Source organism: Heterodontus francisci, chromosome 7 (assembly GCF_036365525.1).
Source record: "Heterodontus francisci isolate sHetFra1 chromosome 7, sHetFra1.hap1, whole genome shotgun sequence".
In the NCBI taxonomy this organism is placed as follows: Eukaryota; Metazoa; Chordata; class Chondrichthyes; order Heterodontiformes; family Heterodontidae; genus Heterodontus; species Heterodontus francisci.
The window spans coordinates 131,100,851-131,124,899 of NC_090377.1; the positions used below are offsets into that span (position 1 = coordinate 131,100,851).

Sequence of the window (24,049 nt, forward strand, 5' to 3'; positions counted from 1 at the left end):
CAGCAGACACGAAAGGCCATCACCCCATCAGTTGGGGCTGAATTTGGATCCGGATGGCAGAGGTGAAGAGTGTAGTCTGACCTACCCAGTCCACCTGGTACCCTATATACGCCTATAATAATGATTTGTTCAACTGTAGCTTTAAATCTCAGGGATAGGAACTCTAGAAAGACAGTCAGGTGCTGAATAGTTCAGGTGAGGCCTTTCTCAGGGTGGGTGCATCTCTGATTGTGAAGGAGAGCTGCAGCCTGAGAACTGGTGCAGAAGCGGAGCAGAGAAGCAGGTGACGGAGAGCAGAGAGTGGGATGGGCACAGCCCTGTTACATGGGTAACTGGGCCCTGGACCATACTGCCAAAGCTGGCCAGTAGCTTGCAGCCACCATGTTGCAGCCTGCAGTGCTGAGGTGCACTGCACATACAAAGCTGCCCTCCTTTTCTAGCTGATCCTGCTGGGTCTGTCAACTCTCTGAAAGGAACTTTGCCTGTAAGAGAGCAGCAACTGAGATGGCACAGGAAGGGTTTTACTTTTAAAGCCAACTCTCCCAGTTCATGTGGGGAAGGTTGTTTTGTGGTGAGTTTCCACTGATGTCCAGGTGAGAGTCGGGTTGCCGGATAGAGGAAGGCAGGGGTGGCTGACATGAGATGTGAATCGATCCATCGTTGTACATGGAGCAACATCACCACCTGTTGGCACCTGACTGCTACTGCGTCAGCCAAAGGTTAAAGAGAAATCAAAGTGGGCCAAAGTCTAAGTGACCTTTTAAAGTGAATTACTGGCTCTCCCCCTCCCCTTCCTTGGAATAACTATAATTTGATAGTTTTGGCCTGTACTCAATGGGAGATAGTCGCACAGGTTTTAAGTCTAACCAAATTCTCCGACTTTGTTTGAATATTTCGTTTGAACCTGAGCAGAGTGTTTATTGAAGTCCCTTTGAGGGCAGCAATGAAATCTTTTTGCACCATTTTATTTTTTTCACAATGACAACCAGGAGAACTGGGGATGTTATAAATGCTTGGCAAATTGGAAATCTCTAGAGGAAATACGTAACTGTGGAAAGTTCACTCAGGGGCACAATGTCTTCACCTGTTCCAATGGTCCTTATAGGAGAAAGCCACGGATTGCAAATGAGCAATGAGATTTTGGAGACTGTTGGGAAAAGAGAAGTCTTGCAGAATGCTGGAATTGATGAACAGATGGAGGAGACTGGGAATCGGGAGATGTTAATGGATAATGTGCAAGCAAAGGACATAACTGAGAAGTGTGAGGAAGTGACTGAGAGTGAGACGCCAGCAGTGACTGTAAGAGATAATGGAGACACAGACCAGATAGAGCGTGCTGCACCCAATCTTGACGATGGAGAGCAAAGTGCATGTGACACACAAAACACTGGAGGTAAAGAGGTATCTGAGGGAATAAACAGTGCCCTGGGATCTGGCGGAGGAATGCAGGGCTATGGTAGCGGAGAAGAGGAGAGCGAGAGTGATCTCGGTGTAAATGGGAAGCAGGTGCAGGAGAATGTAAATCGTGATGAAGGGAGCCAGAGTGACAGAGGGGATTCAAAGCATCCAGAAGTTGGGAATGGTGTGGGTGTTGTGCATGTTGACAGTGTTGGGACAGGAGCTGGCAATCAAACAATTGTGGAGGAAACTCAGAAAATAGTGCAGCAAGTGCTAGAAAATGCAATCGAAATTTTGCAACAGCGCACGTGTGGGCATGAGTTACAGGAAGAATCGAGGGATGAGGAAGAAGAGGTCACGCAGGTGGGGGTAGGTACGGTCCAGGTGAAAGGGGACAACTTGACTCGGATGCAGGAAAAGCCTGCTGAATCTGTCCATGTAGAAGAGAAGGAATTGGATGGGGTGCTGATCAAAGAGATGGCATATGAGCAGGCAGCCGTAGGGGACATTAAGCTCCATTCTGCAGCACAGAGGAGAGAAATCTGCTCAGGGAGTCTTCACGATGATGTAGCCAGGGGGAGTGGAGAGGCAGGGCAAGTACTGACTGTTGCACCAGACCAAAATGGAAAATCCAGGCCAGGCGGGGAGGACATGGATTCAATGGATGGTCCATTACAGGAAGGAGCTGAGAATGGAGAAAGAAATGATCAGGAGGGAAGCGACCAACAGGAAGAACTGGAGGAAAGGGCTGAGATAAGGAATAGTTCACTAACACCAGTGGCCCTGCAGGAGGTGGATGAAGGTGAAGAGGTTGTTTGTCAGCTGAAAGGGATGAGAGGACCAGTAGTACAAGATGAGGTAAAGCAGGCATTTGTACCTAATGAAGATCCTGAGTGGAGAGATGAAGTTGCTGTGACAGGCAGGGCAGAAGGCTGTTTACAGGATGGAGAAGTGAAGGACCTGGGACGAGAGACAGAGAGACGACCGTGTGAAGCCGAGTCAGATCCCGATGCAGAGCAAGGTGATGGAGCTGGTCAGGTGGTGCAGCAAGGAAAAGTAGATGACAATTTGGATCATGGCTGTCTCCAGGAAATTACTCTGAATGAAGGGGAAAATAAGGCAGCCGTGGAGATTGAGGCCATTAAAGGTGAGGTCAGGGGACATGGAGAAGCTGAGGAAAAAGTCAAAGGTCTCGATACAGATGAGGTCAAACGCCTTGGAGAGGATGAAGGTGAGCAGAACAACACTAGAGAGGGTGAGGTCAAGGGACATGAAGAAGGTATGGGTGAAGACCCTGATACCAGTGAAGCCAAGAGCTGTGGAGCGAATAAGGATATGGGTGTGATCAAAGGCCATGGAGATGAAAGGGAGGTCAAAGGCCTCAGTGCTGGTGAGGGCAGATGCAATGAAGGGGATAAGGACAAGGACAGTGGCCATGAACAAGCAGAGAGCAGAAATTATGAGGATGAGACCAAAGACTCCAATTGGGATAAGGTCAAGGGTCAGGGAGAGAAAGAAGGTGAGGCAAAAGACAGCGAAGGCCAAAGTGAGGTTGAAGTCTGTGAAGAAGGTAAAATTGAGGTGGATGTCCCAGGTGAGGTTAATGGTGAGTTCAAAGGTAAGAGAGATGGAAATGAGCTTCAAGGCCGCAGTGCAAGTGAAAAGGGATCTGGAGAGGCGGAGGAGGGTGAGGTTAGAGGTCCCAGAGAGATGAAGAAGAAGGCGGGGGAGGAGGAAGCCAAAGGCCCCAGAGAGGAGAAGGATGAGGGGGAGGTCAAAGGTCCCAGAGAGGAGCAGGGTGAGGTCAAAGGCACCAGAGAAGAAGAAGAGGATGAGGTTCAAATAGCCAGAGAGGCAGAGAGTGAGGTCAAAGGATTTAGAGAAGAGGAGGGGGACGAGGATAAGGTCAGAGGTCCCAGTGAAGAAGAGGAGGAGGAGGAGGAGGAGGAGGTCAAAGGTGGCAGAGAGGCAGAGGACGAGGTTGAGGTCAAAGGTGCCAGAGAACAGGAGCATGAGGGTGAGGTTAAAGGCACCAGAGAGGACGAGGAGGATAAGGGCGAGGTCAAAGGTGCGAGAGAACAGGTGGACGAGGGTGAGGCCAAAGGTGCCAGAGGAGAGGAGGACGAGGGCGAGGTTAAAGGCACCAGAGAGGAGGAGGACGAGGGTGAGGTCAAAGGTGTCAGAGAACAGGAGGATGAGGGTGAGGTTAAAGGTGCCAGAGAGGATGAGGATGAGGTTAAAGGTGCCAGAGAGGAGGAGGACGAGGATGTTAAAAGTGTCAGAGAACAGGAGGATGAGGCCGAGGTAAAAGGCGCCAGAGAGGAGGAGGACAAGGGTGAGGTTAGAGGTGTCAGAGAACAGGAGGATGAGGGTGAGGTTCAAGGTGCCAGAGAGGAAGAGGACGAGGATGAGGTTAAAGGTGTCAGAGAGGAGGAGGAGGAGGACGAGGATGAGGTTAGAGGTGTCAGAGAACAGGAGGATGAGGGTGAGGTTAAAGGTGCCAGAGAGGAAGAGGACGAGGGTGAGGTTAAAGGTGCCAGAGAGGAGGAGGATGAGGGTGAGTTCAAAGGTGCCAGAGAGGAGGAGGATGAGGGTGAGGTCAAAGGTGCCAGAGAAGAGGACGAGGGTGAGGTTAAAGGTGCCAGAGACGAGGAGGATGAGGGTGAGGTCAAAGATGCCAGAGAGGAGGAGGATGAGGATGAGGTCAAAGGTGCCAGAGAACAGGAGGATGAGGGTGACGTTAAAGGTGCCAGAGAGAAGGAGGACGAGGGTGAGGACAAAGGCCCAAGAGAGGAGGAGGAGGGCGAGGGTGAAGTTAAAGGCGCCAGAGAGGATCAGGACAAGGGTGAGGTCAAAGGTGCCAGAGAGGAGGAGGATGAGGCCAATGGCGCCAGAGAGGATGAGGACGAGGGTGAGGCCAAAGGCGCCAGAGAGGAGGATGAGGTCAGATGCCCCAGAGAGGAGGAGGAGCATGAGGTCAAAGGTCACAGAGAGAAGGAGCTTGAAGATGAAGTCAGAGATCACAGAGAGGAGGACAAGGATGAGGTCCAGGGTGTTGGAGAGGAGGAGAAGGAGGTCAAAGGCAAAGAAAGGGCAAATGATGCAGCAGCCTCTCAGACTGGTGTGGAGAAGCAAGTCCTCGGAGGGGATGATAAGGATGTTGAGGAAGGAAGTCGGTTTGAGTGGGATGAAGAGATGAGCAAGATATTACGAGATGAAACTCCGGATAAGCAGGAGGCGCCTGAGTGTGAGGAGGAAAGCGGAGAGGCATCTGCTGGAAATGAGGACGAAGCTAAGCCCATTGTGATTGCAGGGCCTAGTGAGCAAATAAAACCCAACACAGATAACGTTAGGACTGGAGTGCAAACTCACCATGGGCAGGGGGCAGCGCCCGACGGGCAGGGGGCAGCGCCCGAAGGGCAGGGGGCAGCGCCCAACGGGCAGGGAAGTGTGCGCACTAACAGTAGCAACCAGCAATCCAATCATAGTGGAGGGCAGCCGCAGGACGGGGACCAGGGGACCGAGTCTGGCACGAGCGTGCGAGAAGGTGATACAGGGGAAGCAGATGAAGAAATGGCACAAAGAGCAGCAACTGCTGAGGCAGGAAAGGATAGTAAGAGAAAAAGCAAAAGCAAAGAGGAATGTTCGCTATCATGAGATCAACTAGAAGTTAGCAAATCGCACTATAGAGACACACTGTCGGACTGCACTGTGTCAGAAAGGCTATTTTAATATAAAGTTGTATATTTGTCATTTATCATAAGGTTTGAATTTGGCCTCGAGCTGATATTTGCACTATATACTATGAGCCACGCTTGTTCCTACTTCACAGTTCCGACCTTCACTAGGCCTCGCCCACCTGCACAATTTGCCCGTTTTTTCACAGTTTTCCATGAAGTGCACATTCTTCACCCGCGGTTGGACTCTTCCTCAGATGTTCCTCAAAGACTGTGGTTGGCGGCCTGTTTTAAGTTGATCTACTTAACGGAGCATTAAATAGAAGCTTGAGGCCATGGCTGTCCCTTCAGACAATTGCCTTAAATTTAATGGACCACATTCCATGATGCACTGAATACATGTTGTTTAAGGAGATGTTTTGCACGTGTAATCAATCATACAATTGAGTTTACAGAACGTCCCCTAATTTCTCAATGCATGGAGACATTGGCAAGTGTGGTATTGAAGATTGCAGGGTTCCTGGATTGGTCTCTGTTCTGTGCGGAGAGCAGTAGTAATTCAAGGAAATTCAGCCGGTGTTCCTCCTTCTGATCACTGTCCAGTGACCCCCAGGGTTAGAGAGAGGAGGGATCAGCCAGGGTACCTGCTCCTCATCCCAGTTCAGTGACTCCCGAGTTAGAGAGAAGAAAAAAATCGACCCGTGTTTAACAATAACCTGTATTTATATAGCACCTTTAACATAATAAAACATCCCAAAGCGCTTCACAGAAGCGTTATAAAGCAAGATTTGCTACTGAGCCATCCAAGGCGATATTCGGGCAGGTAACTGGAAGCTTGGTCAAAGTGAGCGGTTTTAGGGAGTGTCTTAAGGAGAAAAGAGAGGTAGAGCGGCAGAGGAGTTTAGCGAGGGAATTCCAGAGTATAAGGTGTAGGCAGCTGAAGGCACAGTCGCCAGTGTTGGAAAGATTAAAATCAGGGATGTTCAAGAGGACAGAATTAGAGGAGTGCAGATATCGCAGAGGGTTGTGGGGCTGGAGGAGATTACAGAGATACGGAGGAGTGAGGCCATGGAGGGATTTAAAAACAAGGATGAGAATTTTTAAATTGAGGCATTGCTTGGCTGGGAGCCAATGTAGGTCAGCGAACACAGGGGTGATAGGGGAAATGGACTTGGTACGAGGAAGGACACATTTGGAGTTTTGGATGTCATTAAGCTTAAAAGGTACAATGTGGGTAGCCAGCCAGGAGTGCGTTGGAATAGTCAAGTCTAGAGGTAACAAGGCATGGTTTCAGCAGCAGATGAGCTGAAGCAGGGGAGAAGTCAGGCAATGTTATGGCTGGGGAAATAGGTGGTCTTAGTGCAGATAGCAGATAAGTGGTTGGTAGCTCATCTTGGGGTGAAATATGACACCAGGGTTGTGAACGGCTGGTTCAGCCACAGACAGTTACCAGGAAGAGAGATGGAGTTGGTGGCTAGGGAACAGAATTTGGAGCGGGAACTGAAGACAATGGCTTTGGTTTTCCCAATGTTTAATTGGAGGAAATTTCTGCTGGTTCTTTCTAGTACTGGATGGCGGATAAGCAGTCTGATAATTTAGCAACACTGGAGGAGTTGAGAGAAGTGGTGGTGAGGTAGAACTTGGTGTTGTCATCGTACATGTGAAAACTATCACTGTGCTTTTGGATGATGTCGCCGAGGGGCAGCAGGTAGATGAGAAATAGGAGGGGGCCAAGGATAGATCTTTAGTGGATACCAGAGGTAACTGTGTGGGAGCAGGAAGAGAAGCCATTGAAGGTGATAATCTGACTGTGATCAGATAGATAAGAATGGAATCAGGCAAGTGCAGGCCCATCCAGCTGAATGACAGTGGAGAGACGTTGGAAGAAAACGGTGGGGTCAAATGTGTCAAAGGCAGGTTTTGAAGAATGAGGGGGGATAGTTTATTTTTGTCACCGTCACATAGGATGTCATTTGTGACTTTGATAAGAGAAGTTTCGGTACTATGGCAAGGGCAGAAACGGATTGGAGGGATTCAAACATGGAGTTCAGGCAAAGATGGGAACAGAACTGGAGACGGCAACACGTTCAAGGATTTTGGAGAGGAAAGTGAGATTGGAGATGGAGAGGTCGTTTACAAGGACAGTGGGGTCAAGGGTTGATTTTTTGAGGAGGGGGTGATGACGGCAGATTTAAAGGAGCGATGGACAGTACCCGGAGAGAGAGAACCATTTACCGTATCACACACTGGCTACTGATTGCTGTCCAGTGATCCCAGGGTTAGAGAGACTGGAAAATCAGCTAGTGTTCCTGCTGTTGAATCCTGTCTAGAGACCTCTGGGTTAGACAGAGGGGAAATCAGCCAGGGTTCCTGCTCCTGATCCCTATGCAGTGACCTGAGCTAGGGAGTACAATTGTGTGAGGTAACAGGTAAGGGCAGGATCGTGCTCATCTATGATGCACACTATGTTGAATAGCCTTATGGCACTGACTGTCTGAGCTCACGCACAGGATGGCACTTGGATGGGAGAATGGTTAGCAGTAATAATATAGCTTATACCCCAGTGAGAATGAGTGCCTTCAGGAGAACAGAGGAGCAAGAGTAATTTCCCTTGTATGCACACACACAGGTATGTCCACCCTGTTCCTGTATATTGTGTAACATACGGTCTGTCCCTATGCTGTTTATTATATAAAATACCATCTGTCCCTGTGCAGACTGTTAATTATATAATACCGCGCCTGTCCCTATGCAGACTGTTTATTATATAATATACCATCCTTCCCTATGCAGACTGTTTATTATATAATACACCGCCTGTCCCTGTGCAGACTGTTTATATAATACACCGCCTGTCCCTGTGCAGACTGTTTATATAATACACCGCCTGTCCCTGTGCAGACTGTTTATTATATAATACACCACCTGTCCATGTGCAGACTGTTTATTATATAATACTCCTCCTGTCCCTGTGCAGACTGTTTATTATATAATACACCGCCTGTCCATGTGCAGACTGTTTATTATATAATACTCCTCCTGTCCCTGTGCAGACTGTTTATTATATAATACTCCTCCTGTCCCTGTGCAGACTGTTTATTATATAATACACCGCCTGTCCCTGTGCAGACTGTTTATATAATACACCGCCTGTCCCTGTGCAGACTGTTTATATAATACACCGTCTGTCCCTGTGCAGACTGTTAATTATATAATACACTGCCTGTCCCTGTGCAGACTGTTTATTATATAATACTCCTCCTGTCCCTGTGCAGACTGTTTATTATATAATACATCGCCTGTCCATGTGCAGACTGTTAATTATATAATACACCGTCTGTCCCTGTGCAGACTGTTAATTATATAATACACTGCCTGTCCCTGTGCAGACTGTTTATTATATAATACACCGCCTGTCCATGTGCAGACTGTTTATTATATAATACTCCTCCTGTCCCTGTGCAGACTGTTTATTATATAATACACCGCCTGTCCATGTGCAGACTGTTTAATATATAATACTCCTCCTGTCCCTGTGCAGACTGTTTATTATATAATACACCGCCTGTTCCTGTGCAGACTGTTTATTATATAATACTCCTCCTGTCCCTGTGCAGACTGTTTATTATATAATACACCGCCTGTCCATGTGCAGACTGTTTAATATATAATACTCCTCCTGTCCCTGTGCAGACTGTTTATTATATAATACACCGCCTGTTCCTGTGCAGACTGTTTATTATATAATACATCGACTGTCCCTATGCGGACTGTTTATATAATACACCGCCTGTCCCTATGCGGACTGTTTATATAATACACCGCCTGTCCCTATGCGGACTGTTTATATAATACACCGCCTGTCCCTGTGCAGATTGTTCATTATATAATACACCGCCTGTCCCTATGTGGACTGTTTATATAATACTCCTCCTGTTCCTGTGCAGACTGTTTATTATCTAATACACCGCCTGTCCATGTGCAGACTGTTTATTATATAATACTCCTCCTGTCCCTGTGCAGACTGCTTATTATATAATACACCGCCTGTTCCTGTGCAGACTGTTTATTATATAACACACCGCCTGTCCCTATGCGGACTGTTTATATAATACACCGCCTGTCCCTATGCGGACTGTTTATATAATACACCGCCTGTCCCTGTGCAGATTGTTCATTATATAATACACCGCCTGTCCCTATGCGGACTGTTTATATAATACACCGCCTGTCCCTGTGCAGATTGTTCATTATATAATACACCGCCTGTCCCTATGCGGACTGTTTATATAATACACCGCCTGTCCCTATGCAGACTGTTTATTATCTAATACACCGCCTGTCCATGTGCAGACTGTTTATTATATAATACTCCTCCTGTCCCTGTGCAGACTGTTTATTATATAATACACCGCCTGTTCCTGTGCAGACTGTTTATTATATAACACACTGCCTGTCCCTATGCGGACTGTTTATATAATACACCGCCTGTCCCTATGCGGACTGTTTATATAATACACCGCCTGTCCCTGTGCAGATTGTTCATTATATAATACACCGCCTGTCCCTATGCAGACTGTTTATTATCTAATACACCGCCTGTCATGTGCAGACTGTTTATTATGTAATACTCCTCCTGTCCCTGTGCAGACTGTTTATTATATAACACACCGCCTGTTCCTGTGCAGACTGTTTATTATATAACACACTGCCTGTCCCTATGCGGACTGTTTATATAATACACCGCCTGTTCCTGTGCAGATTGTTCATTATATAATACACCGCCTGTCCCTATGCGGACTGTTTATATAATACACCGCCTGTCCCTATGCGGACTGTTTGTTATATAATACACCGCCTGTCCCTATGCGGACTGTTTATATAATACACCGCCTGTCCCTGTGCAGACTGTTTATATAATACACCGTCTGTCCCTGTGCAGACTGTTTATTATATAACACACCGCCTGTTCCTGTGCAGACTGTTTATTATATAACACACCGCCTGTTCCTGTGCAGACTGTTTATTATATAACACACTGCCTGTCCCTATGCGGACTGTTTATATAATACACCGCCTGTCCCTGTGCAGATTGTTCATTATATAATACACCGCCTGTCCCTATGTGGACTGTTTATATAATACACTGCCTGTTCCTGTGCAGTCTGTTTATATAACACACCACCTGTCCCTATGTGGACTGTTTATATAATACACCGCCTGTCCCTGTGCAGACTGTTTATTATATAATACACTGCCTGTTCCTGTGCAGTCTGTTTATATAACACACCACCTGTCCCTATGTGGACTGTTTATATAATACACCGCCTGTCCCTGTGCAGACTGTTCATTATATAATACACCGCCTGTTCCTGTCCAGACTGTTTATTATATAATACACCGCCTGTCCCTGTGCAGACTGTTCATTATATAATACACCGCCTGTTCCTGTCCAGACTGTTTATTATATAATACACCGCCTGTCCCTGTGCAGACTGTTTATTATATAATACTCCTCCCGTTCCTGTGCAGACTGTTTATTTTATAATACACCTCCTGTTCCTGTGCAGACCGTTTATTATATAATACACTGCCTGGCCTGTGCAGACTGTTTATATAATACAGCGTCTATCTTCTGGTTGACTTGTATGTTATGATATATCATCCATACCTGTGCTGACTGTATATTATGTTATACCACTTGACTGCTGACTATGTATTTCATGATATATGCCTGTACCTGTGCTGGTAGTATTTCCATGCTCTCACTGCTATTCTATTGCGTGTTTATGTTTGGCCATTCCTTTCAGAATATTACCTCATCTATAAGTGCATGCTAGCTGTGACAGGGGCAGGATTGTTTGGCTCTTACAGATACTCTGAACAATGGTAGATCTGTGATTTCATGTAACACAGGCTGTATTTGAAGTCATTACCAATGTGCCTTGTTTATAGATATTTGAGAGTGTTGAAAAGTCAGTGTGTACTGGGACGACTGTGGCTAACATTATGTTACAGCTTTCCTATGGATTGAGTTGCTGAAACTGTCTTAAAACAGCTACATTGCATGAACATGATGTGACACAGCATCACTGAGCTAGAATCTGAATAAAAGGTCATATCTTGCACATTTTAATCAAACTGTTCTGAGCTTGGAGTCATTCTGTGCCTTGTGTTTTAAATTGAATTGGGACACGATTGATTTATAAATGTGTCTGTAAGCAAAGGGTACTTACACATCAATGGTTTTGAAAGGACCCTCACTCTCATTTATACAGGTCCGGCTTTTCTTATTCAGAATATAGGATGATGCTGCTCTGCCAATGGCTTTGCTAGTAACTGGCCAAGGTGCTACTGAACCACACAGGCCAGGAAAGACCCAGTGTGTACCCTGCTGGTCTCAGCCAGGGCAGTAGCTGGACTGATAGTGTAGGCTTCAGTGACCCTTGGTGGGAGGTGAAAAATTAGCTAGGGCTCTCCCTATTGATTGATATCCAGGGAGTCCTTGAGAGTGAGTGTAAGTGTGTGTGTGCACACTGCGCAAGGGTGTCTGTACATGTGTGTGTTTGTGCAAGTGTGTCTGCATGTACATGTGTGTGGGTGTGTGCACGCATGTGAAGGTTGGAGTGTGTGTAGGTAGGTGTGTGCATGTCTGTGTGTGTGCAAGTGTGTTTGTGCAGCTGTGTACGCGAGTGTGTTTGTGCAGATGTGTATGTTTGCGCAAGATTGGATAGGTGAGGGTTGTTTTCTTTAGAACAAAGGAGGCTGAGGGGTGACTTAATTGAGGTGCACAAAATTATGAGAATCCTTGGTAAGAGTAGACAGGAAGGACCTGTATCCCCTGGCGGAGAGGTCAGTTACCAGGGGGCACAGATTTAAGGTGATTGGTAGAAGGATTAGAGTGGACATGAGGAAAAACTTTTTCCACCCAGATGATGGTGGGTGTTTGGAATCCACTTCTAGGAATGGTGGTGGAGGCAGAAACCCTGTGTTTGTGTGTGCAGGGTATGTGTGTGTTTGTGTGGGTGTATGCAGGTATGTGTATGTTTGTGTGGGTGTGTGTTTGTGTGGCTGTGTGTGCAGGTATGTGTGTGTTGTGTGGCTGTGTGTGCAGGTATGTGTGTGTTTGTATGGCTGTGTGTGCAGGTATGTGTGTGTTTGTGTGGGTGTGTGTTTGTGTGGCTGTGTGTGCAGGTATGTGTGTGTTGTGTGGCTGTGTGTGCAGGTATGTGTGTGTTTGTATGGCTGTGTGTGCAGGTATGTGTGTGTTTGTGTGGGTGTGTGTTTGTGTGGCTGTGTGTGCAGGTATGTGTGTGTTTGTGTGGCTGTGTGCGCATGTATGTGTGTGTTTGTGTGGCTGTGTGTGCAGGTATGTGTGTTTCTGCTTACACCTGCCCCCCAGCAGTGCAGAATTGCACTCCCACGACCTTGTCACTCTCGCCACTCGGGCAGGAGTCCTTCCTCTCTGACAGTGATGAGGCCTGGGACTCAAAATAGCCCAGGGCCTCATGCAGACATGTGAGCCTGTTGCCTTACACTTCCATGTGCTAAAATCGGGGCTTCCAACAAAGTCCCACCTAACAATTATTGACCTAAGTCAGTGTCATGTCTCAGCAGATGGCAGCACTCTGCTGTTCTTTACCTTCATCAATATCCCTCGACATGAGCAAACTCATTCTCTTCACTCTGCTGGGCTTCTCCCATCCTTGCCCTGAGTCGCACTCCGACTAGCTGCTATGCTCAAGTGCTTTCCCTTGGCCCAGGCTCAGAGTAAAGGCCGGCTTGGGTCTGCAAATGAAATCCGACCCGAGCCCGACACAACCAGATCCGACCTGGCCCGACTCCTTTCATTCTTTTCCGCGCCCGACCCAACCATCAGTTAACCTAGCTTCCGTTCTTCACTTTGTTACTTATCCGCACAAGTTTTAAAAAACTGTAATTAAACAACCTTTCAAGTCCAAAAAGTACATTAACATTGGAGCCACTTACCGGAGGTGGTGATGGAGCGTGTCCGAGCCGAATGCCCGACCCAGAAGTGTGACCTGCCCCGACCCGAACCTGACACATGTCGTCGGATCCCGTCGGGTTCGGATCGGGTAGCCATGCTTTAGCTCAGAGCTCTCCTGCAGTGTCATTGGGTGCTATTAAGAGCACTCCTTCCTGCCTGTCACCACTCAGATTAACCAGACTTCCTGTTCTTTTTTTTTAGAGATACAGCACTGAAACAGGCCCTTCGGCCCACCGAGTCTGTGCCGACCATCAACCACCCATATATACTAATCTTACACTAATCCCATATTCCTACCACATCCCCACCTGTCCCTATATTTCCCTACCACCTACCTATACTATGGGCAATTTATAATGGCCAATTTACCTACCAACCTGCAAGTCTTTTGGCTTGTGGGAGGAAACCGGAGCACCCGGAGAAAACCCACGTTAGCAACCAGTGCTGGAATGTGATTTTGTGTGTGTGTGCGAGCATGTGTGCATGAGTGAGTGAGTGTGTTTGGGGGACTGTATGTGTGTCTGTGGGTGGGGGGATGGCTGTGCGTGTGTGTGAATGTATTCATGATGGTTGATGTGATGCCTTAGCAGTCGCATATCCCATTATGCCTACCTGTGTTGACTCACACCCGATGAATGGGCACTTGGGAAGAGTACTGGAAGGCAACCAACGGCCATGGAGCTGCAGCCCAGGAGCAATCAATATCTTTGGGAGAGAAGCAGGAAAGCTAGGTGGGGATTGGTGGTATGATGTGTTTGCAGACCACCCCCCCTGGCCTCCCTGGTGGGCAGTTAGGGAATTGTCAATCAGCAGACAGAAGGCCCTTGAGATGAAAGTGGGGTATTGAAGGGAAGCTAGTGTGTGCTGACACGTCGAATATCCTGTAGTTTGACAAAGTATTTAGAGTGACTTCTCATGGTCCTCCCCTTCTGGGGCACAGTCTGCATGCTGCTCATCTTTTAACAATGCTTTTGCTGTTTAAAGGTCACACTGGAGGGTAAAACTCCACTTTGGGGAGAGCACAGCATTGAGGAGACGGCCAGTCAGCTCCCACCCATTCTGTGGATTTGACACCCCAGTGTCTGCACATACTGTTCCTGTCTGTAGCTAAATGTTTCCATTTGCCTACCAGCTTCATCAGAAAGGAGTCTTTGCCAGAGGTTTTCGACAATCTCTCGGACTGTAGTTGCTCATTTAGCATTCCCTGGTCAGGTTCCACATAGATCCCTGAACACAATCATTCCTCGGTCCCACAGTGTGTCGGGGAATCACAGACACGGGCCCCGTCCCATCACTGTGTATGTGTGTGTTGGTGTGTGAGGGAATCACAGATACAGACCCCCGTCCCATCACTGTGTGTGTGTGTGTTGGTGTGTGAGGGAATCACAGATACAGACCCCCGTCCCATCACTGTGTGTGTGTGTGTGTGTGTGTGTGTGTGGGGGCAATCACAGACACAGGCCCCCGTCCCATCACTGTGTGTGTGTGTGTGTGTGTGTGTGTGTGTGTGTGTGTGGGGGCAATCACAGACACAGGCCCCCGTCCCATCACTGTGTGTGTGTGTGTGTGTGTGTGTGTGTGTGGGGGCAATCACAGACACAGGCTCCCGTCCCATCACTGTGTGTGTGTGGAGGAAATCACAGACACAGGTCCCCGTCCCATCACTGTGTGTGTGTGGAGGAAATCACAGACACAGGTCCCCGTCCCATCACTGTGTGTGAGGGGGAAATCACAGACACAGGTCCCCGTCCCATCACTGTGTGTGTGTGTGTATGTGGAGGAAATCACAGACACAGGTCCCCGTCCCATCACTGTGTGTGAGGGGGAAATCACAGACACAGACCCCCGTCCCATCACTATGTGTGAGGGGGAAATCACAGACACAGGTCCCCGTCCCATCACTGTGTGTGTGTGTGTGTGTGTGTGTGTGAGGGAATCACAGACACAGGCCCCCGTCCCATCACTGTGTGTGTGTGTGTGTGTGTGTGCGTGGGGGCAATCACAGACACAGGCCCCCGTCCCATCACTGTTTGTGTGTGTGTGTGTGTGAGGGGGAAATCACAGACACAGGTCCCCGTCCCATCACTGTGTGTGTGTGTGAGGGGGAAATCACAGACACAGGCCCCCGTCCCATCACTGTGTGTGTGTGTGTGAGGGGGAAATCACAGACACAGGTCCCCGTCCCATCACTGTGTGTGTGTGTGTGCGTGGGGGCAATCACAGACACAGGTCCCCGTCCCATCACTGTGTGTGTGTGTGTGTGAGGGGGAAATCACAGACACAGGTCCCCGTCCCATCACTGTGTGTGTGTGTGTGCGTGGGGGCAATCACAGACACAGGTCCCCGTCCCATCACTGTGTGTGAGGGGGAAATCACAGACACAGGTCCCCGTCCCATCACTGTGTGTGTGTGTGTGAGGGAATCACAGACACAGGGCCCCGTCCCATCACTGTGTGAGGGGGAAATCACAGACACAGGTCCCCGTCCCATCACTGTGTGTGTGTGTGTGTGTGTGTGTGAGGGAATCACAGACACAGGCCGCCGTCCCATCACTGTGTGTGAGGGTGAAATCACAGACACAGGTCCCCGTCCCATCACTGTGTGTGTGTGTGCGTGGGGGCAATCACAGACACAGGTCCCCGTCCCATCACTGTGTGTGTGAGGGAATCACAGACACAGGCCCCCGTCCCATCACTGTGTGAGGGGGAAATCACAGACACAGGTCCCCGTCCCATCACTGTGTGTGTGTGTGTGTGTGTGTGTGTGTGTGTGTGTGTGTGTGTGTGTGTGTGTGTGTGTGTGTGTGTGTGAGAGGGGGAATCACAGACACAGGTCCCCGTCCCATCACTGTGTGTGTGTGTGTGTGTGTGTGTGTGTGTGTGTGTGTGTGTGTGTGTGTGTGTGTCTGAGGGAATCACAGACACAGTCCCCGTCCCATCACTGTGTGTGAGGGGGAAATCACAGACACAGGTCCCCGTCCCATCACTGTGTGTGTGTGTGCATGGGGGCAATCACAGACACAGGCCCCCGTCCCATCACTCTGTGTGTGTGTGTGTGTGTGTGTGTGTGTGTGTGTGTGTGTGTGTGTGTGTGTGTGTGTGTGTGTGTGTGTGTGTGTGAATCACAGACACAGGCCCCCATCCCATCACTGTGTGTGAGGGGGAAATCACAGACACAGGTCCCTGTCCCATCACTGTGTGTGTGTGTGAGGGAATCACAGACACAGGGCCCCGTCCCATCACTGTGTGAGGGGGAAATCACAGACACAGGTCCCCGTCCCATCACTGTGTGTGTGTGTGCATGGGGGCAATCACAGACACAGGCCCCCGTCCCATCACTGTGTGTGTGTGTGTGTGTGTGTGTGTGTGTGTGTGTGTGTGTGAGGCAATCACAGACACAGGTCCCCGTCCCATCACTGTGTGTGAGGGGCAATCACAGACACAGGTCCCCGTCCCATCACTGTGTGTGAGGGGGAAATCACAGACACAGGTCCCCGTCGCATCACTGTGTGTGAGGGGGAAATCACAGACACAGGTTCCCGTCCCATCACTGTGTGTGTGTGTGTGTATGTGTGTATGTGTGTGTGTGTGTGTGTGTGCGTGGGGGCAATCACAGACACAGGTCCCCATCCCATCACTGTGTGTGTGGGGGGAATCACAGACACAGGCCCCCGTCCCATCACTGTGTGTGTGTGAGGGAATCACAGACACAGGCCACCGTCCCATCACTGTGTGTGAGGGGGAAATCACAGACACAGGTCCCCGTCCCATCACTGTGTGTGTGTGTGCGTGGGGGCAATCACAGACACAGGACCCCGTCCCATCACTGTGTGTGTGAGGGAATCACAGACACAGGTCCCCGTCCCATCACTGTGTGTGTGTGAGGGAATCACAGACACAGGCCACCGTCCCATCACTGTGTGTGAGGGGGAAATCACAGACACAGGTTCCCGTCCCATCACTGTGTGTGTGTGTGTGTGTGTGTGTGTGTGTGTGTGTGTGTGTGTGTGTGTGTGAATCACAGACACAGGCCCCCGTCCCATCACTGTCTGTGTGTGTGTGCGTGGGGGCAATCACAGACACAGGTCCCCGTCCCATCACTGTGTGCGAGGGGGAAATCACAGACACAGGTCCCCGTCCCATCACTGTGTGTGTGAGGGAATCACAGACACAGGTCCCCGTCCCATCACTGTCTGTGTGTGTGTGCGTGGGGGCAATCACAGACACAGGTCCCCGTCCCATCACTGTCTGTGTGTGTGTGCGTGGGGGCAATCACAGACACAGGTCCCCGTCCCATCACTGTGTGCGAGGGGGAAATCACAGACACAGGTCCCCGTCCCATCACTGTGTGTGTGGGGGGAATCGCAGACACAGGCCCCCGTCTCATCACTGTGTGTGTGTGAGGGAATCACAGACACAGGCCACCGTCCCATCACTGTGTGTGTGTGTGCGTGGGGGCAATCACAGACACAGGTCCCCGTCCCATCACTGTGTGTGTGGGGGGAATCACAGACACAGGCCCCCGTCCCATCACTGTGTGTGTGTGAGGGAATCACAGACACAGGCCACCGTCCCATCACTGTGTATGTGAGGGAATCACAGACACAGGCCACCGTCCCATCACTGTGTGTGAGGGGGAAATCACAGACACAGGTCCCCGTCCCATCACTGTGTGTGTGTGTGCGTGGGGGCAATCACAGACACAGGTCCCCGTCCCATCACTGTGTGTGTGTGTGTGTGAGGGGGAAATCACAGACACAGGTCCCCGTCCCATCACTGTGTGTGTGTGTGTGCGTGGGGGCAATCACAGACACAGGTCCCCGTCCCATCACTGTGTGTGAGGGGGAAATCACAGACACAGGTCCCCGTCCCATCACTGTGTGTGTGTGTGTGAGGGAATCACAGACACAGGGCCCCGTCCCATCACTGTGTGAGGGGGAAATCACAGACACAGGTCCCCGTCCCATCACTGTGTGTGTGTGTGTGTGTGTGTGTGTGTGAGGGAATCACAGACACAGGCCGCCGTCCCATCACTGTGTGTGAGGGTGAAATCACAGACACAGGTCCCCGTCCCATCACTGTGTGTGTGTGTGCGTGGGGGCAATCACAGACACAGGTCCCCGTCCCATCACTGTGTGTGTGAGGGAATCACAGACACAGGCCCCCGTCCCATCACTGTGTGAGGGGGAAATCACAGACACAGGTCTCCGTCCCATCACTGTGTGTGTGTGTGTGTGTGTGTGTGTGTGTGTGTGTGTGTGTGTGTGTGTGTGTGTGTGTGTGTGTGTGTGTGTGTGAGAGAGGGAATCACAGACACAGGTCCCCGTCCCATCACTGTGTGTGTGTGTGTGTGTGTGTGTGTGTGTGTGTGTGTGTGTGTGTGTGTGTGTGTGTCTGAGGGAATCACAGACACAGTCCCCGTCCCATCACTGTGTGTGAGGGGGAAATCACAGACACAGGTCCCCGTCCCATCACTGTGTGTGTGTGTGCATGGGGGCAATCACAGACACAGGCCCCCGTCCCATCACTGTGTGTGTGTGTGTGTGTGTGTGAATCACAGACACAGGCCCCCATCCCATCACTGTGTGTGAGGGGGAAATCACAGACACAGGTCCCCGTCCCATCACTGTGTGTGTGTGTGAGGGAATCACAGACACAGGGCCCCGTCCCATCACTGTGTGAGGGGGAAATCACAGACACAGGTCCCCGTCCCATCACTGTGTGTGTGTGTGTGTGTGTGTGTGTGTGTGTGTGTGTGTGTGTGTGTGTGTGTGTGTGTGTGTGTGTGTGTGTGTGAGGGAATCACAGACACAGGCCGCCGTCCCATCACTGTGTGTGAGGGTGAAATCACAGACACAGGTCCCCGTCCCATCACTGTGTGTGTGTGTGCGTGGGGGCAATCACAGACACAGGTCCCCGTCCCATCACTGTGTGTGTGAGGGAATCACAGACACAGGCCCCCGTCCCATCACTGTGTGAGGGGGAAATCACAGACACAGGTCCCCGTCCTGAGTGTGTGTGTGTGTGTGTGTGTGTGTGTGTGTGTGTGTGTGTGTGTGTGTGTGTGTGTGTGTGTGAGGGAATCACAGACACAGTCCCCGTCCCATCACTGTGTGTGAGGGGGAAATCACAGACACAGGTCCCCGTCCCATCACTGTGTGTGTGTGTGCATGGGGGCAATCACAGACACAGGCCCCCGTCCCATCACTGTGTGTGTGTGTGTGTGTGTGTGTGTGTGTGTGTGTGTGTGTGTGTGTGTGTGTGTGTGTGTGTGTGTGTGTGTGTGAATCACAGACACAGGCCCCCATCCCATCACTGTGTGTGAGGGGGAAATCACAGACACAGGTCCCTGTCCCATCACTGTGTGTGTGTGTGAGGGAATCACAGACACAGGGCCCCGTCCCATCACTGTGTGAGGGGGAAATCACAGACACAGGTCCCCGTCCCATCACTGTGTGTGTGTGTGCATGGGGGCAATCACAGACACAGGCCCCCGTCCCATCACTGTGTGTGTGTGTGTGTGTGTGTGTGTGTGTGTGTGTGTGTGTGTGTGTGTGTGTGAGGCAATCACAGACACAGGTCCCCGTCCCATCACTGTGTGTGAGGGGCAATCACAGACACAGGTCCCCGTCCCATCACTGTGTGTGAGGGGGAAATCACAGACACAGGTCCCCGTCGCATCACTGTGTGTGAGGGGGAAATCACAGACACAGGTTCCCGTCCCATCACTGTGTGTGTGTGTGTGTGTATGTGTGTATGTGTGTGTGTGTGTGTGTGTGCGTGGGGGCAATCACAGACACAGGTCCCCATCCCATCACTGTGTGTGTGGGGGGAATCACAGACACAGGCCCCCGTCCCATCACTGTGTGTGTGTGAGGGAATCACAGACACAGGCCACCGTCCCATCACTGTGTGTGAGGGGGAAATCACAGACACAGGTCCCCGTCCCATCACTGTGTGTGTGTGTGCGTGGGGGCAATCACAGACACAGGTCCCCGTCCCATCACTGTGTGTGTGAGGGAATCACAGACACAGGTCCCCGTCCCATCACTGTGTGTGTGTGAGGGAATCACAGACACAGGCCACCGTCCCATCACTGTGTGTGAGGGGGAAATCACAGACACAGGTTCCCGTCCCATCACTGTGTGTGTGTGTGTGTGTGTGTGTGTGTGTGTGTGTGTGTGTGTGTGTGTGAATCACAGACACAGGCCCCCGTCCCATCACTGTCTGTGTGTGTGTGCGTGGGGGCAATCACAGACACAGGTCCCCGTCCCATCACTGTGTGCGAGGGGGAAATCACAGACACAGGTCCCCGTCCCATCACTGTGTGTGTGAGGGAATCACAGACACAGGTCCCCGTCCCATCACTGTCTGTGTGTGTGTGCGTGGGGGCAATCACAGACACAGGTCCCCGTCCCATCACTGTCTGTGTGTGTGTGCGTGGGGGCAATCACAGACACAGGTCCCCGTCCCATCACTGTGTGCGAGGGGGAAATCACAGACACAGGTCCCCGTCCCATCACTGTGTGTGTGGGGGGAATCGCAGACACAGGCCCCCGTCTCATCACTGTGTGTGTGTGAGGGAATCACAGACACAGGCCACCGTCCCATCACTGTGTGTGTGTGTGCGTGGGGGCAATCACAGACACAGGTCCCCGTCCCATCACTGTGTGTGTGGGGGGAATCACAGACACAGGCCCCCGTCCCATCACTGTGTGTGTGTGAGGGAATCACAGACACAGGCCACCGTCCCATCACTGTGTATGTGAGGGAATCACAGACACAGGCCACCGTCCCATCACTGTGTGTGAGGGGGAAATCACAGACACAGGTCCCCGTCCCATCACTGTGTGTGTGTGTGCGTGGGGGCAATCACAGACACAGGTCCCCGTCCCATCACTGTGTGTGTGGGGGGAATCGCAGACACAGGCCCCCGTCCCATCACTGTGTGTGTGTGAGGGAAACACAGACACAGGCCACCGTCCCATCACTGTGTGTGAGGGGGAAATCACAGACACAGGTCCCCGTCCCATCACTGTGTGTGTGTGTGCGTGGGGGCAATCACAGACACAGGTCCCCGTCCCATCACTGTGTGTGTGGGGGGAATCACAGACACAGGCCCCCGTCCCATCACTGTGTGTGTGTGAGGGAATCACAGACACAGGCCACCGTCCCATCACTGTGTGTGTGAGGGAATCACAGACACAGGCCACCGTCCCATCACTGTGTGTGCGTGGGGGCAATCACAGACACAGGCCCCCGTCCCATCACTGTGTGTGTGTGAGGGAATCACAGACACAGGTCCCCGTCCCATCACTGTGTGTGTGGGGGGAATCGCAGACACAGGCCCCCGTCCCATCACTGTGTGTGTGTGAGGGAATCACAGACACAGGCCACCGTCCCATCACTGTGTGTGAGGGGGAAATCACAGACACAGGTCCCCGTCCCATCACTGTGTGTGTGTGTGCGTGGGGGCAATCACAGACCCAGGTCCCCGTCCCATCACTGTGTGTGTGGGGGGAATCACAGACACAGGCCCACGTCCCATCACTGTGTGTGTGTGAGGGAATCACAGACACAGGCCACCGTCCCATCACTGTGTGTGTGAGGGAATCACAGACACAGGTCCCCGTCCCATCACTGTGTGTGTGGGGGGAATCACAGACACAGGCCCCCGTCCCATCACTGTGTGTGTGTGAGGGAATCACAGACACAGGCCACCGTCCCATCACTGTGTGTGAGGGGGAAATCACAGACACAGGTCCCCGTCGCATCACTGTGTGTGAGGGGGAAATCACAGACACAGGTTCCCGTCCCATCACTGTGTGTGTGTGTGTATGTGTGTGTGTGTGAGTGTGTGAGGGAATCACAGACACAGGCCCCCGTCCCATCACTGTCTGTGTGTGTGTGCGTGGGGGCAATCACAGACACAGGTCCCCGTCCCATCACTGTGTGTGTGGGGGGAATCACAGACACAGGCCCCCGTCCCATCACTGTGTGTGTGTGAGGGAATCACAGACACAGGCCACCGTCCCATCACTGTGTGTGTGTGTGCGTGGGGGCAATCACAGACACAGGTCCCCGTCCCATCACTGTGTGTGTGGGGGGAATCACAGACACAGGCCCCCGTCCCATCACTGTGTGTGTGTGAGGGAATCACAGACACAGGCCACCGTCCCATCACTGTGTGTGAGGGGGAAATCACAGACACAGGTCCCCGTCCCATCACTGTGTGTGTGTGTGCGTGGGGGCAATCACAGACACAGGTCCCCGTCCCATCACTGTGTGTGAGGGGGAAATCACAGACACAGGTCCCCGTCCCATCACTGTGTGAGTGTGTGAGGGAATCACAGACACAGGGCCCCGTCCCATCACTGTGTGAGGGGGAAATCACAGACACAGGTCCCCGTCCCATCACTGTGTGTGTGTGTGTGTGTGTGTGTGTGTGTGTGTGTGTGTGTGTGTGTGTGTGTGTGTGTGTGTGTGTGTGTGTGTGTGTGTGTGTGTGAGGGAATCACAGACACAGGCCCCCGTCCCATCACTGTGTGAGGGGGAAATAACAGACACAGGCCCCCGTCCCATCACTGTGTGTGTGTGTGTGTGTGTGTGTGTGTGAGAGGGAATCACAGACACAGGCCCCCGTCCCATCACTGTGTGTGAGGGGGAAATCACAGACACAGGTCCCCGTCCCATCACTGTGTGTGAGGGGGAAATCACAGACACAGGTCCCCGTCGCATCACTGTGTGTGAGGGGGAAATCACAGACACAGGTCCCCGTCCCATCACTGTGTGTGAGGGGCAATCACAGACACAGGTCCCCGTCCCATCACTGTGTGTGAGGGGGAAATCACAGACACAGGTCCCCGTCCCATCACTGTCTGTGTGTGTGTGCGTGGGGGCAATCACAGACACAGGTCCCCGTCCCATCACTGTCTGTGTGTGTGTGCGTGGGGGCAATCACAGACACAGGTCCCCGTCCCATCACTGTGTGCGAGGGGGAAATCACAGACACAGGTCCCCGTCCCATCACTGTGTGTGTGGGGGGAATCGCAGACACAGGCCCCCGTCTCATCACTGTGTGTGTGTGAGGGAATCACAGACACAGGCCACCGTCCCATCACTGTGTGTGTGTGTGCGTGGGGGCAATCACAGACACAGGTCCCCGTCCCATCACTGTGTGTGTGGGGGGAATCACAGACACAGGCCCCCGTCCCATCACTGTGTGTGTGTGAGGGAATCACAGACACAGGCCACCGTCCCATCACTGTGTATGTGAGGGAATCACAGACACAGGCCACCGTCCCATCACTGTGTGTGAGGGGGAAATCACAGACACAGGTCCCCGTCCCATCACTGTGTGTGTGTGTGCGTGGGGGCAATCACAGACACAGGTCCCCGTCCCATCACTGTGTGTGTGGGGGGAATCGCAGACACAGGCCCCCGTCCCATCACTGTGTGTGTGTGAGGGAAACACAGACACAGGCCACCGTCCCATCACTGTGTGTGAGGGGGAAATCACAGACACAGGTCCCCGTCCCATCACTGTGTGTGTGTGTGCGTGGGGGCAATCACAGACACAGGTCCCCGTCCCATCACTGTGTGTGTGGGGGGAATCACAGACACAGGCCCCCGTCCCATCACTGTGTGTGTGTGAGGGAATCACAGACACAGGCCACCGTCCCATCACTGTGTGTGTGAGGGAATCACAGACACAGGCCACCGTCCCATCACTGTGTGTGCGTGGGGGCAATCACAGACACAGGCCCCCGTCCCATCACTGTGTGTGTGTGAGGGAATCACAGACACAGGTCCCCGTCCCATCACTGTGTGTGTGGGGGGAATCGCAGACACAGGCCCCCGTCCCATCACTGTGTGTGTGTGAGGGAATCACAGACACAGGCCACCGTCCCATCACTGTGTGTGAGGGGGAAATCACAGACACAGGTCCCCGTCCCATCACTGTGTGT

The 24,049-nt window shown here is 51.5% G+C and overlaps 1 protein-coding gene across 1 annotated transcript in view; it reads left to right on the forward strand.

Moving 5' to 3' along the window:
• LOC137372420 (uncharacterized) overlaps positions 1–24,049 on the forward strand; it is a 159,977-nt gene that overhangs the window by 121,582 nt on the left and 14,346 nt on the right. Inside the window, exons 13-18 of the mRNA XM_068036308.1 lie at positions 1,106–5,051; positions 5,163–5,351; positions 5,835–5,898; positions 6,641–6,703; positions 7,070–7,183; positions 12,839–12,953. Of these exons, the coding sequence (XP_067892409.1) occupies positions 1,106–5,051; positions 5,163–5,351; positions 5,835–5,898; positions 6,641–6,703; positions 7,070–7,183; positions 12,839–12,953 (4,491 nt within the window). The remainder of the gene's footprint in view (positions 1–1,105; positions 5,052–5,162; positions 5,352–5,834; positions 5,899–6,640; positions 6,704–7,069; positions 7,184–12,838; positions 12,954–24,049) is intronic.